This window comes from Hirundo rustica, chromosome 29, assembly GCF_015227805.2.
Source record: "Hirundo rustica isolate bHirRus1 chromosome 29, bHirRus1.pri.v3, whole genome shotgun sequence".
Taxonomy (NCBI): Eukaryota; Metazoa; Chordata; class Aves; order Passeriformes; family Hirundinidae; genus Hirundo; species Hirundo rustica.
The window spans coordinates 1,346,469-1,361,253 of NC_053478.1; the positions used below are offsets into that span (position 1 = coordinate 1,346,469).

General features: G+C 55.9%; 1 protein-coding gene across 1 annotated transcript; it reads left to right on the top strand.

Annotated features, from left to right (window-relative positions):
* Positions 1-1,439: 1,439 nt before the first annotated feature.
* On the top strand, positions 1,440-14,761 carry VPS45 (vacuolar protein sorting 45 homolog). Its single transcript, XM_040088184.2, has 15 exons — positions 1,440-1,650; positions 1,744-1,878; positions 2,180-2,240; positions 2,749-2,828; positions 3,385-3,453; positions 3,708-3,845; positions 4,201-4,311; positions 5,506-5,640; positions 5,924-6,037; positions 6,272-6,439; positions 8,788-8,946; positions 9,992-10,099; positions 10,371-10,492; positions 11,853-11,984; positions 14,257-14,761. Exons 1-15 carry the CDS (start codon positions 1,558-1,560, stop codon positions 14,342-14,344), a joined length of 1,713 nt encoding a protein of 570 aa, XP_039944118.1. The 5' UTR covers positions 1,440-1,557; the 3' UTR covers positions 14,345-14,761.
* Positions 14,762-14,785: the final 24 nt, after the last annotated feature.

Consider the following 14,785-nt stretch of genomic DNA (forward strand, 5'->3'; position numbering starts at 1 on the left):
GGGCCAGTGGTGACAGGCCCAGGGCAGTTATTGGTGAGGTTAAATCAGGGTTATTTACAGAAATTACACTTGAATAAATTCTTCAGGAAGGTTGTTCTTTCCAGCTTAAATAATTCCATGATTTCAACCACTCCCAGAACATGGAACTGTTCTCCCACCCCACCAATCAGCCTGTGGGGAATGAAAAGTGTAAAACTTCTGCAGAATAAAAGTTGTTCAAAATGTTTTACCTGCAAACCAGGGATAAACATCTGACCAAGAAGCCTCAGAGATTCGGTTTGTGATTCACTTCATTAAAATGGCACAAGGAGGAGTTTGTCTTCCCTAAGGACAAAGACAGATTTAAAGAGGAGATGACACCCTGGGTTTGGTTAGTTCACAAATAAAATCCAAAAGCATTTTTAAGGAAACTTGACAATAACTAAACCAGCACTTTAAAGACACCGTATCATTTAACAATAAGGCCAGAGAACAACCAAGTGTAATTAAATCCCAATTTTTTTGCCATTACTCTGTGTTTTCTTTGGCCAGGAGCACCCACACACTCCTTAAGGCATCAGTTTGGATAAGAGAAACAAAACCAGGCAAGAAATAAAAAATATAAGAAAGAAAATATTGGACTTGTATTTTTCTTGGTAAATCCCTATTTAAACCTTTGGAGTTTGTATGAAGATCCATACATGTGCAAAACTTCCCAGCCCCCAGGAAAGAAGACCCAAAGCGTTTGGAAGCGAAAAGTAAAATCCCGGCAGGAAATTGAAAGATTAAAGACGACAAAGGTGTCCGTCACTCTGAGAGGAAGTGGGGAGCCGCTTAATTGGAAGCTAAAGGCAGGACATAATCATGAATTAATTGTTATCCCCCGCTATAAATAGAGCTTTGGCAGCGGGGGAGTGCCTGGCCTCGGGTCAGCTCTGTCCCGCCGGGAATAGCAGCTAATCCCAGCGTCCTGCTCCCGGCGATTAGCGGGGCCGGGCTGGTCCCGGAGCATCAGCATCGCCCATCCCCGAGTTTCCAGGAGCAGCTTTGCCTCACGTTCAGTGAAACCGTGTCACGTCCTTTGTCTTTGGGGACCCTCGGGTGTGCCGAGCCTTCCTGGGGGCTTGGCGTGGGTCTGGGAGGAGTTGGGGATGGTTTGGAGCGAGTTTGGATAGACTTGGAGGGTGTTTGTGTGTGTTCGGGGTGGGCTTAGGTGGATTTGGTTTGTTTTAAGGTGGATTTAATGTGGGTCGGGATGGGTATGTGCCGTTCTAAGGTAGGTTTGGGTGGGTTTAAGCGCGTCTGGGCTGAGTCTAGATGGGTTGAGTCTCAAACTGCTCCGCCCTCCCGAGTCATTTCCACTGCTCGGGCTCCCTCGGGAAGGGAAGGACGGGCCCAGGCTGCGGAACGCCGGGAGCGGCCGCTGCCGGACTACAGCTCCCAGCAGGCGCTGGGGCCGGGCGGGGCCGAAGCGGGGCCGAAGCGGGGCCGAAGCGGGGCCGCAGCGGGGCCGAAGCGGGGCCGAAGCGGGGCCGAAGCGGGTCAGGGACTCCCCGGTAGTGGAGCATCCCCGCCAAGATGAACGCGGTGCTCGCGGTCCGGCAGTACGTGTCCAAGATGATCGAGGACAGCGGCCCCGGCATGAAGGTGCTGCTGATGGACCGGGAGACGGTGAGCGGCGGGGCCGGGAGCGCGGAGGGCGGCGGCGCCGGGAGCCGGGGCCCGGGGCCGCCGTGACGGGCGGTGTCACCCTGCCGCCCTCAGACCGGTGCCGTGAGCGTGGTGTACACCCAGTCCGAGATCCTGCAGAGAGAGGTTTATCTCTTCGAGCGCCTCGACTCGCCCAACAGGGAGCCCATGAAGCACCTCAAGGCCATCTGCTTCCTGCGGCCCACCAAGGTACAGAGCAGAGCGGGAGGAAACGGCCTCAGATCGTGCTGGGGAGGTTTAGGTTGGATATTCAGGGAAATTCCTACATGGAAAGGGTTGTACAGCCCTGGCACAGGACAGTGGTGGAGCCGCTGTCCCTGGGATTGTTCAAATCCGTGTGGATGTGGCAGTTGCGAACGGGGGTCGGTGGTGGCCTTGGCAGTGCTGGGAGAACAGCTGGACACCAAGATCTCAGAGGCTTTTCCAACCCTAGTGATTCCATGACTCCGTATTCCTTAACTCTGCCCTCCCTGGTGCTGTTCCCATCCAGGAGAACGTGGAGCTCCTGGTGCAGGAGCTGCGAAGGCCCAAGTACAGCGTCTACTTCATCTGTGAGTATGAAGAGTCCAGGGGTCCTGGAGGTCCATAAATCTGGAACGGGCTCTGCATGCCAGCGTGGATGGGACAAGGCTCCACACCTCAGTGCAGCTCACACGACACCTTCCCGTGCTGGGTGTATCAGGCTGGGTGTATCAGGACAAAGGGGCTTCCCATTTGTCCTGCTCATGCCACGGAACGTTCCATGAGTTTGGGAATGAAGCAGAATGACTCCAGCTGGTTTGGGGTTGAAGTCCAGTCCTCCAGAGCAGGAATTAGTCAGTAGGATCCCAGGAACTGGGTGAAGTGGCCTCTAGATGTCATTGTGGCTCTGCAGGATGCAGCAGGCGCTGGGGAGATGGACAGGGACTGAGTTCAGAGCATCCCTGGGAGGTGGCTCAGAATCCCAACTCCTGCAGGGGCAGGGTTAGAGGGTCACTGTGGGATCTGCTCCCGCTCTGGAGCGGATCAGACTATGCTGTCCCACAGGAGCCCCACTGTCCCTTCCCTGTTTCCTCCCAGATTTCAGCAACGTCATCAGCAAGAGCGATGTGAAGGCCTTGGCCGAGGCCGATGAGCAAGAGGTCGTGGCTGAAGTCCAGGTGAAGTTTGGATGTTTTAGGAAGCTCTAAACCCAAAAGCAAAGGGAAGGTCCAGGCTGCCAGACACTTGGGAGCAGGAGGGCTGTTGTTCCCAACTGGCACATGACAGGCCTGGCTGGGAGGAGGGATGGACACAAATGTGGGATGAGGAGGTAAAAGACAGGAAAGGTCCCGTTTCTCTGTGCCCCGTGCTCTCAGAGCTGCTGCTCTTCTTGGTGTCTCACAAGTTCAAATTCATGTGGATGTGGCACGTGGGAACGTGGGTTAGTGGTGGCCTTGGCAGTGCTGGAGGGATGGTTGGACTCGATGGTCTGAAAGGGTTTTTCCAAAGTCAGTAATTCCGTGATTCCATGTTTGTGGTGCTGATGAGGAGCTGGGCACTGGAGCAGTGCAAATGGGAGGGGAGTTGTCAGCGGGGTTGGAGGGGTTTGGGGTGGAGGAAGGAACAATGCTCAGAGCCGTGTCCAGGGGGTGCTTGGGGCTGGGTGGGCAGCGCTGGCACACGGCTCTGGCTGGGCTCAGGGTTACACACACACTGTCCTGCTCCCTTCCCCAGGAGTTCTACGGCGACTACATTGCAGTGAACCCACACGTCTTCTCCCTCAACCTCCTGGGCTGCTGTCGGGTAGGAATGTGGCGAGTTCTCCTTGCACTGGGTAATGCTTATCCCTAATAAACCCCGGCCATGGGGGGCTGCCGGAGGGGCCACATGAGGGGAATGGGCCTTGGCAAGGAGAGGAACACCGGGGAGTTCAGGTTCAGCCTCTGGGTAGCTGCTGCTCCAGTGCAGCTGTGCTTTCCCGTGAGAGTTGAGGACTTAGAAGCAAGGATTTGGGGAAGTTTGGGTGCATCCCTGTGAGGTGCAGCCTTTCGTTCCAGGGCCGCAGCTGGGACCCGGCTCAGCTCACCAGGACAACGCAGGGGCTCACTGCTCTGCTCCTGTCCCTGAAGAAGTGCCCCATGATCCGGTACCAGCTCTCCTCGGAGCCGGCCAAGCGCTTGGCCGAGTGCGTGAAGGTGAGAGGAACGCACAGCACAATCCCTTTGGGATAAGTTCAGTCTTGGTTAGTTCTCTACATGTGGATCCACTGGAGGGAAACACCTTTTTTCAGTCAATTCCTGTCAATTCCATCATTTACTTGGGGGCCCAGCACTGGGCAGGTGATGTCCCACTCTGCTCCCAGAACAGCAGCTGGAGCACAGCATTCCTGGGAGCAGCGTCCCGGTTCCCTGGAGCCTTCAGCTCCTTCCTGGCAGCGCAGACAAAGCAGCACAGTTGGGGCTTCACCCAACTTCCCTCTGTGCCTTAAGTCCACACCGAGAGGGAGCCTTTTCCAGCAGTCCAAGCGGGATTTTTCCCGTTTCTCCACAGCAAGTGATCACGAAGGAGTACGAGCTGTTTGATTTCCGGCGCACCGAGGTCCCTCCCCTGCTCCTCATCCTGGACCGGTCAGACGATGCCATCACCCCCCTCCTGAACCAGGTGAGTCTCACCCAGGTGTGCCAGGCTGGGGCAGGGGTGAGAGTCCTGCAGCAGCTGGAGTTTTACCCTTGGCAGGTCATGGGTTGGATGTAGGAGAGAAATGTGTTACTTCCCAGCCCCAATCCCTGCAAAATCCCTCTTTTATCCCCTGGCTAGGTTTTCCAGACCTGAGTGGGGGTTTGTTTGTGCTGGCTTCGGTGGCAGATGGACCCAGCACGTTGGAAAACGGGGCCACTGGCACTTCCATGTGGCTCCTGGAGCCCCAGTGCTTTGCAGGGCCTTTCCCAGGCGTTGTTTGTCGGGCTGTGGGCAGCACATGGCTGTGGAGTGACCTTGCCCTGCTGAGTCGCCCTCTGTTATCGACGGCTGCTGGATTTGCTGGGAGCTGTTTGGTTTATTTGTTCCATGCTGTGCTGCAGATCCTGGCAGGATCTGATGGTCTCCCTTCATTTCTGTGGGGTTCCCTTGGATCCTGGGGATCAGGAGCTGCACCTGGGCGGGATCAGCAGCCCCAGAGCTGCTGTAACACCGGTTCTGCAGGAGCTGGAGGTGACATCTGTGTCACGGAGGGGTGTGGCTGTCACAGCCCGGCTCACACCTGGCTTGTGGTGTTTAGGACTGTGCTCAGCATCGGGCGTTATCCTGCTGTTTCGGGATTTCCTGTCCCAAAGAGATTCCCAGGGATGTAAATGGAGTGTTAGGCATGGCAAGGCTCTGATCAGCTGTCACTGTTCTCTCTGGGTTATTATTAGACTTCTCAGGATAAAAATAGAAACTCCTGATATGCAGAAATGCTCCTGCCAGTGGAGCATGAAGGGAATTCTGCAGTGGAACTGTGGGACCTCTCCCTGCCTGGGCAGAAAGTTGGGGGTTTTGGTGGCCAACAAAGGTGTTAGAACAGGCATGTTAATCCCCATCCCTCTTCAGCCTCTTTTGAAGGTACCTGCAGGAATTCCTGATCTGGTGGGAGGTGTCCCTGCCACGAACAGGATGGGTTTAATGTCCTTTCCAACCCAAACCTTCCCGTGGTGGTTCTGGAATGGCCCTGGCTGGTTTGAGGGACACACTCCCGGACTCTGCTCTGTGTCCTGGGGTAGCAGGAGCAGCTCTGGCTGGCTTCAGCTGAAGTCCACTGATTTCCCAGCGCTGTGTCTCAACAAGGTCATGCCTTTGCCTTCCTCTGTCCCCTGGCAGTGGACGTACCAGGCCATGGTCCACGAGCTGCTGGGGATCAACAACAACCGCATCGACCTGTCCCGCGTGCCGGGGATCAGCAAGGACCTGCGCGAGGTCGTCCTGTCGGCCGAGAACGATGAGTTCTATGCCAACGTAGGTGTCCCGGGGGGGCTTCAGCAGCACCCAAATCTGGGGGGTTTGCCACGGGAAAGGAGCTTCCCGATGACTTTGAGCCTCAGGGTGGGGATGTGCTGTTTGTGCAGCACCGGTGACATTTGATCAGAGAGGTAACGTGCCCCGTTTGTAGTTTGATTTCAAACCCTGCTGCCGATTTTGGGGGGGATGGAGCCACCTTCTCCCAGCTGCTCGAGGTTCTTCCTTGGTCAAGGCTCTCTCAAGTGAGTTTCCCTCTGCTTCCCATTTTTTTTCCACACAGAACATGTACCTGAACTTTGCCGAGATTGGCACCAACATCAAGAACTTGATGGAGGATTTCCAGAGGAGGAAGCCAAAGGAGCAGCAGAAGCTGGAGTCCATCGCAGACATGAAGGTAAGGACAAAGTCCATCCCAGCTGTGTCCCATCCTTTAACGTTAGGAGTAAATAAAAAGTACATCCCTCCCAGAAACCTCCTGTGGGCTTTTAGGATCAAGGCATCTGATCCTCTGCACACCTGCACAGGGCTTGGATTGCTGGGAATTTGTACATTTTATGGCTGGCTGCACCCACCTTCTATCTCCTGCTTTTCCCTGGAAGCACCTACTGCCTCAGTTTCCCCATCGCAGGCCTTTGTGGAGAACTACCCTCAGTTCAAGAAGATGTCGGGCACGGTGTCCAAGCACGTGACAGTGGTGGGGGAACTGTCCCGGCTGGTGGCAGAGAGGAACCTGCTGGAGGTGTCAGAGGTGGAGCAGGAGCTGGCCTGCCAGAGTGACCATTCCAGTGCTCTCCAGGTACTCATCCTGCCTCTGAGTCGGGCGGGGTTTCATCCCATCACTCCCTTGGGAGCGGGGATTTGACGCTGGGAAGCAGTGGGAGCTCTGTGTGTGGATACCCTGTGGGGAGGGACACTGGATGTGGAATTGCTGCTCAGTGCTCGGCTCAGATGGGAATGAGTCATCGTTAATAACTGGCTTGAGGAGCATCTTTGCAAATCCTGTCCTTGCATCCCGCAATCCAACATTCTTTCATTATATTCAGCCAGTTGGCTTCTGGCAGGCATCGGGAGAAAACAACCTCAGACACCGTGCAGGAGCTGATGTGTTCGTTGGGCAGGAGAAGAGCTGGAATCCTTGGAATTGTCTTTACGTTTTTTTTTTTAAGAAATACCACTGGAAAATCTCTTAGATCCAAGATTTCTTTGGCAGAGTGGCCTGGAAATGCTGGAGAGAGGCTTTGTGACAGCTGAACCCCTTGTGCCATGACAGGAGCAGGGTCTGGCAGAGTCAGTGGTGATGGATTCGAGCTGGTGTTCAACAGCAGCTTGGGGATGGGGATGGGGCTGGCTCAGAGCAGGGTTGAAGCAGCCACTCCTGAGAAGTGATTCCTTGATTTTCAGTAGCAGAGGGGGAATTCCCAATATTTAACAGACCCTTTCATGGCACTGGGGAAGCAGAGGGCCTGGGAAGTGAGGGAAAGCATCTCCAGCAGGTTTGAGATCAGTTTCTTCCCCACATCTGTGACTCTGAACTCCAGGTGGGGGCCGAGGGGATGACACTGGACTGTCCCCAGGGGTGGAATGTGCTCCCATCCCCTGGGCTGATGCTTCCCTATGGACCAGTGAGGGTAGGGATGGGATTCCATAGCTGGTGTCTGGCAGGATTTACGTGGCTGAATATGGAACTGGGAATGCAGCCAGAAATGTGTTTGCTGGAAGCAGCCTCTGAGGTCCTCATGCTGTATCACTGTCTCCAGCTCAGGTTGTTGCAGTTTAAAAGTCAAATATTCCCAGTCTGCTCCCTCCCTGCACCACAAGCCGTGATTTTTCATGGAACATTTACAGCTCAGAGCCGGTGCCAGGTGAATCCTGTTGTTCCTGGGGTCACCTTGGTCCTGCTCTACAGTGTTTCCTGCAGTTTGAGAGCAGAAATGCTGCCTCAGTTTCCTTCCAGCCCTGTGCCTGAAGAACCCTGTTGAATTTCCAGTGACTGAGGCCACTGGAAGATATGCAACAGCTTGGAAGTAAATGGAAATCCCTGTAAGTGGGATCTTTGTCCCTGCAGCCACCCTGCCCTGCCCAATGGCAGTGAGAGGGGCAAGGCCACGGCACAAGAAGCAGGAGCCAGAGCCTAGAATAAGGGTGGAATTGTTCTCCCCTGATGTCACTTCAGGGATTGTTGGATCTCTGATGGCCTTGGGCCTCCCAGTCCAGGACATTTGGGTTCTTCCTCCCCTGGGCTCTCATTAACCCTGACACAGAGCATGGGAGCTGAATGGGAGGGTTGGAATCCCGGCTCCTCCCATGGACAATGGCTGTTCTGTTCTCTGCTTCCCGCTGGTCCTGGCACTGCCAGCACAGGAACCTCCCTGGGGCTCCGGCCCTCCCCTCACAGGTGAATTCCTGACCTTGAATGGTGAAATTCCTCTTGATCCTCCCCACAGCCAGGATTTTATGTGGTTTTGTCCCTAGTCAGCATTTGTCAAATAGATTCCAGCAAACATCTGGGGCAGGGTGATGAATCCAGCAGCAGATCAGGAGTGATAACAGATCCCTGCTCTTCCCTGTAGTTGGGATCTCTCTTTCCATGCTTTAATTCCTTCCCTCCTTTGCTTCCAAATGTGCGCTTTGTTCCTCCACGTCTCACATCCAAAGGTTTGCTGAGACTTTGATGCCTCTGCCTTGCACCTTCCAAAAAGGAAATGGAGTTGGAGGCATTGCCTGAGGGGTTTTTTTGAGCCAGTATAGTGGTGGAAGCTGTGGGGTGGCTCTGCTCAAGCTGAAAAGACCCAGGCAGAGCTTGGAGGTGTCTGAAGGTGCCTGTGCACAACTTCCCCTTTCTGCAGCACCACAAGGGGCTCAGGACCCATCAGAGGCGGGTTGTGAATTCCCACCTCGATGGAAAGACCCCAAAACCAACTTGTACTCCAGTAAATCCACCTGTGGAACACCTGAGGAGCCGGGCTGCGGGGTTTATGCCGCAGCTGGATTGTTGCATTGTTGGACACCAGTCTGATCAGCCACAGCGCTAAGTGACTGACAAACGACCGATCAGACGGTGACGCCAACGAAGGCAGTCCGCCTCTAGTGTCCCTCAGGCTGTGGGCACCGGAGCGGTCCCTGAGGCGCCGCGTGTCCCCGCAGAGCGTGCGGCGGCTGCTGCAGAGCCCGCGGGTGTCGGAGCTGGACGCGGCACGGTTGGTGATGCTCTACGCGCTGCGCTACGAACGCCACGGCAGCAGCGGCCTCCCGGCGCTGCTGGAGGAGCTGCGCGGCCGCGGCGGCACCGACAGGTACCGCAAGGTAACCCCGGGGTGGGACAGGGTGACCCCAGGGTGGGACAGGTACAGCAAGGTGACCCCGGGGTGGGACAGGGTGACCCTGGGGTGGGACAGGTACTGCAAGGTGACCCTGGGGTGGGACAGGATGACCCCGGGGTGGGACAGATACCTAAAGGTGACCCTGGGGTGGGACAGGATGACCCCGGGGTGGGACAGATACCTAAAGGTGACCCCGGGGTGGGACAGGTACCTAAAGGTGACCCCGGGGTGGGACAGGGTGACCCCAGCGTGGGACAGGTACAGCAAGGTAACCCTGGGGTGGGACAGGGTGGGGTAGCCCCCATGTCCCACAGGATGAAGGAATCGCTGCTCTTTTGAGGTGAAATCTCCAAGCTCTGGGTCAGCCCAGCACTGTGTTGTTGCACAGAGCTGTTGAAGTTGGCTGGGACCTGTGGGTGTGGGTTTAAGTGTTTTTTTTAATAAGTGACTCGATTTCCGTGTCCTAAATCAGTGATGTTGGGGGGTTGAATTCCAGAGGTCCCTTCCACTCCTATCCAGTCCGTGATTCTGTGATATTATGAAGGATTTAAAAACGAAGGGATGGCAGGAGCCTGCTGGGAGGGGAGTGTGGCACGTACATGGGCCTGGGATGTGCTTCCTCTCTTCTTTTCCTCCTCCACTTTCCCCGGCTTCTGCAGCACAGGCAGTGGCTGCAGCGAAGGGCTGGGGATGGAGAGGAGCTGGCAGGGAGGGAACAGGCGGCAGTGCCAGGAGCAGCTGGGGAGGAGGTGGAGGAGCGGGATGATGTCACCTCGTGTGGAGGAGCTGATGTCGCTGCTGCAGGCGATGGAGATGAAGCCTCTCCTCAAGCAGGAGGGTCGGGGCGGGCTGGGGGATGTGGGGATGCTGCTGCTCTGCCCCCTCACCTCCACGTGCAGTTCCATTGGGATCACCTCCGTGGCTCCTTGTCCCCGTTCCACACCTCCATGAGGTGTCTGCGGTGGCTTCTCACCGGAGCCTGGAAGGAGCTCCCAGGCTGACAGGGCTCCTGCGCTCTCCCTGCACAGCTGGTGTCCGCCGTGGTGGAGTATGGAGGGAAGCGGGCCCGAGGCAGTGACCTGTTCAGCCCCAAGGATGCTGTGGCCATCACCAAGCAGTTCCTCAAAGGCCTGAAGGTACCGAGCTGCCTTGGGGAAACGGGGCCAGGCTCAACCAAAACTACAGCCCGGAGGAGGAGCAGGGCTGGCGGGAATGCTGTGGGCTGCTGGCTCAGGACTGGGGTTTCACAGAGAGGGCAGTGGCTTCAGGGCCTGATTCCACTGAGAACAACGGGAATGAGCTGCTGGAGAGCTTCTTAATCCCAAATTCAGGGGTGTACCTGCTGTGCCTCTGCTGATCCTCTTTACTTGCTGGGCCACTTCCTAAAGAGCTTCTCTCCGGCTGCAGGGCATCGAGAACGTGTACACCCAGCACCAGCCCCTGCTCCAGGAAACCCTGGACCAGCTCATCAAGGGAAAGCTCAAGGACAGCCAGTATCCCTACCTGGGCCCCAACACACTCCGGGACAGGTACACGGGGCCTTGGGGACAGAGCCTGGGACACACTGGCTGGCACTGGGACATCCCTGGTGTCCCTGTCCCCACAGCAGGGTTGGACTGATGATGAACAGAACTGGGGCTTGGCACAGAAATCTCTTGGATGTGGAGGTCTCGTGTCCCCAAGAATGTTCCCTGGAGCAGGAGTGGGATATGTCTCATCCTGGCTCGCCTTGCTGGCTCAGACGTGCCATTCCCGTTGGGATGCTCCGGTGAAGGATGAAGCCCTCGCTCATCAGAGCTGGCTCTGTGGTGGCTGTGCCATCTGGTGTTTGGGGGCTGCCAAAAATAGTCCAAGTGCAGCTCTCCTGCCTGAGCCAGTACTGCTCCCAATGGAAATGGGATCCTGCTGGCGAGGGTCATGCAGCCCTAACCCAGGCTCTGAGGAGCGCACAGGCTTTGGGTGGTTAGTGGTGATACAGATCACGTTGGGAAAGGACTGCACTCACCTTTTCCATGCGTTTTCCCTGCTTTCCCACATCCCCTTGGGCAGAGAGGAAATGGAGTGGGGATCCATGGAAATCTAGTGGCCAACGTGCTCCCTCTGTGCCTGTGTCCCAACCAGGCAGAAGCAGCTTTTCTCCGGGTCATGCAGTGATCCAAGAAAGAAATCCTGGGTGTTGATCCTTCAGGGGACTGGGAGGATGGTTATGGGAGAGGGAAGGAGCAGCTCATGTGAAAGCAGGACGTGCACAGCACACCTGAGTTTGTGTTGGGATGGAGGAAGGCGCTTCCCTCCTTTCCTCCTCTTCCTCTTGCTTGGCTTCTCTCTACCATCCCACATTTCCCTGCTGGCTGGGAAATGTCCCCTCAGGTGAACCGAGGCACAAATCCTGGCGCTTCCTGATCAGTCACAAGCACGAGCTGCCCCGAGCCTGGGAGCTCCCGAGGCAGCGCCGTGTCCTTGCCTGACTCCAGAATCGATCCTGATTTCCCAGCCCCAGCAGATCATGCATTAAACATGGGCGTGTGGATCCACAGGGCTCGGGGTGGTGCTGCTGGAGGCTGCTCAGGGCTGTGGATGAAAGTTCAGGGGAGGTTTTGGGGCATTCAGTGGGTTGTTTTCAGCTCTGAGCCCAGCATGTCACAGGGATGAGGGAGGGTCTGGAGTAGTTGCCCTCTGCATCATGGATTGCTGCCTCCAAGGCACAGGATTTATCCTGGGCTTTGTCTGAACCCAACTCAATATTTGTGGCTGCTCCATCCCGGTGTCCAAGGCCAGGTTGGGCAGGGTTTAGATCCTGCTCTGGTGGAAAGTGTCCCTGCTGTGAACGAGATGAGCTTTTAGGTCCCTTCAACCCAAACCATTCCATGATTTGTGCCTTTATCCCAGGCCTCAGGACATCATCGTGTTCCTCATCGGAGGGGCCACCTACGAGGAGGCTCTGGCTGTGTTCAACCTGAACCGCTCCAACCCCGGTGTCCGCATCGTCCTGGGTGGCACCACCATCCACAACACCAGGAGGTAAAACCCACCTCTGCAGATCCTGCCTGGCAGGGCAGGAATTTGGGATGCCTGTGGGATCCCCACGTGGAAATGGGTGTCACTGCCCCGGATCCAGCTCTGCTCATGGTGGCTGGAGGTTTAATTTGCCTTTCCATGAGTTGTTCTAGTCCAGAGCAGCACATGGGAACTCAGCACTGAATGAACCTGCAGCTGCTTTGCTGAAGGTGGGCAAAGATTCCTGTCAGTATGGAAATCCCAGTGGGGAATGTCTGGTTTATAAATACAAATAACTTTTCCTGAACCCAAATTACTCACTTTGGGTGCAGGAAGGAATTGAGGCCATGGTGGGAATTGCTTCCCATCGGCACAGCTTGCTGCTGACCAGGCAGGAGAGCAGGAATTCGCTCCAGATTCCCAGTGCTCAGTGTGGGATGGTGGGAAAATCCTGAGCTGCTGCTGAAGCTTAGGATCTGCAGCTCCACCATTGGCTCCACTTGGATTGGTGCTGCTACGAGCCACCAGGGCTGCTTTGGGCTCTGCTGCTGTGCAGTCCCTGAATTATTTACAGAAGAACTGGGATTCTGTATCCAAATTTGCATTTCAAAGAATGTAGCGGGCAAAAAAAAAAATTCAAAAATGCTGGTGCTTTGGAAGGGCTGGATGTGGCTGGGTCCTGCCTGGGGAGGACAGCAAAGGTCCTATTCTGAAACAGCCCTGTCCCAAATGATCCATTTTCCCTTGGATAAAGTTTCCCTGAGGATGCAAGGACAATAAAACCGTCTCCTGTCCCGTTGTCCACCATTCCAGCACAGTGCCCCAGGATCAGGGATATCTCAGCACATCTGTGAGGTGTCTGATAACGAGGAAAGCCAGGTTTCAGTGTGTCCCCACCCCTCATGTAATCCATGGCCTCGCTGATTCCCGTGGGATTAGGGCAGATATGTCACCAGAAACAAGGAGATTTGGGTGTTAATGCTCCAAGCAGCCGTGTAAGCACCTAATCCTGCTTCCATTGTTCTTATTCCCTGCTGGAACTGGGACCAACATCTGTGGGCCCAGAGGGGTGGCCCGAAGGGTGGAGAATCCGCTCTGCTCCCAGGGATTCCAGTGCAATTCCACAGGGTTTGAGGAAAGGGTTACAAAGGGTCAATAATCGGATAAAAAGGGTTGCCAGGAACATCTGGTGCTGGGGCTGACTCATCCTGGGCAGGTTGAGAACCTGCTGGGATTAATCCCAGGATGTGGGGCCTGACCCAGTTACCCAGTTACGGCTGCAGTGGCAGCACTGGATCCTCCTGGGGACCCTCCTCACTCCACGAGGTTCATTTCTCCTGGGAATTCCATCTCCAGGCTCTGGGTGGGTGGAGCAGCTGTGGAGGTACCTGCAGATGACCGTGCTGGGTCCTGCAAGATCTGCAGGGTCCTTGGAACAGCAGCCTCATGAGGGGGGATTTGTGCTGGGGTGCAGCTCATCCCTGGAGGCCAGGTGGGAGTTTGGCTCTTGCCTCCAGTCATTCCAGACTGGGAATGTGCTCAGAGAGTGCCAAGGGAGCCTGAGGTGTTACAGGTCACAGGCACGACCTGCTCCAGACAGCACAGAACCAGGAGACCCTAAAAACGCCAGTCATTCCCTGCCAGAGCTCAGTTCTGCCTGGTTCTAGTGCCTAAAAATAACCTGGAGGAGGGAGAGATCAGGCTGGAACACAAAGGCAGGTGCCAGAGCCTGTGCCAGAGCTGGTGCCACCGTGGGCAGTGCCCTGGCTGTGCCCCCTCCCAGCTGCGTCCAGTGGGACTCAGAGCTGGGTGTTGCTGCAGGGTTTTGCAGGGGATTTTAGGGTTTTACTATTTTTCAAACCCCTCAAGATTCACAACCTGGGCAGGAAGAGCTGCTCCAGCCCCAGTTTAGGGGAATCCCATTTCTGTAGGATTTGTGGCATATCTTGTTTTCATATTTCTTTATCTTTTGGGGTGTTTTTTTGTTGTTTTTTTTTTTTTTTTTAAACATTGCTGTTGCGATCACCTGATCAGCACATTGAGGGATGAGTCAGCCTGGGAATGGCCGTGGTGTCTCACTGCCAGAGGAACCATCCTCTGGCAGCATCCTTCCGGCCGGGAGCATTCCTGGCTTTGGGAGCTGCTCCCGGCCCTGGGTGGGTGATGCCAGCGGGCCTGAGGCTTGTGCTGGGAACAGTCACAGCCCTTCTGGCCTTGGACACCTCTCAGACAAGTATCAGGGTGCCGTGAGCAGATCTCTGGCCCTTGTCACACTGACCTGAACCTTTCCTGGCAGCTTCCTGGAGGAGGTCACAGCCGCAGGATTCCGCGGTCGAAGCGCCGACAGCTCCCAAGCCCCACCAAGGTCCAGCAGCCGACGGTGAATCCTGAAGGAATGAGCAGTTTTTTGCACGTTCGGAGCTTTCCCAGAGCAGAGCAGAGCAGAGCAGGATGTTCCTGCCCTGCAGCCAGAGCTTCCCCTCCACACCCAGAACGGCAGCGAATGCTGGAGCTGGCACGAGCCCAAATGGCAAGGACGTGCCCCCACTGCAGCTCCTTGTTGTGCCCTCACAAACAGCTCCAGAAACCGGGATTGTCACCTGAGGAGGGCCTGGGAAAGCCCTTGAAGCCCTGCAGCTCCTGGCTCTTTCCTGGGACACAGCGGATGAGTCCCATGGGGAACCCAGCGCTGCTGCCCCGTGCTGGGGAGCAGCTGTGGGGGTGTGGCTGGTGGGCACAGGAGCCCTTTGCTCTGTTGTCTGTATATGTTGAATCCCATTAAATCCCCCACTTTGGCCGAATCTGTCTGCTAGATGCTTCCCACT

Coding starts and splice junctions, on each gene's coding strand:
- VPS45 (XM_040088184.2), top strand. CDS start 1,558: ATGAACGCGGTGCTCGCGGTCCGGCAGTACGTGTCCAAGATGATCGAG. Junction 3,454..3,707: donor ACCTCCTGGGCTGCTGTCGG/GTAGGAATGTGG, acceptor CTTTCGTTCCAG/GGCCGCAGCTGGGACCCGGC. Junction 6,440..8,787: donor ACCATTCCAGTGCTCTCCAG/GTACTCATCCTG, acceptor GTGTCCCCGCAG/AGCGTGCGGCGGCTGCTGCA.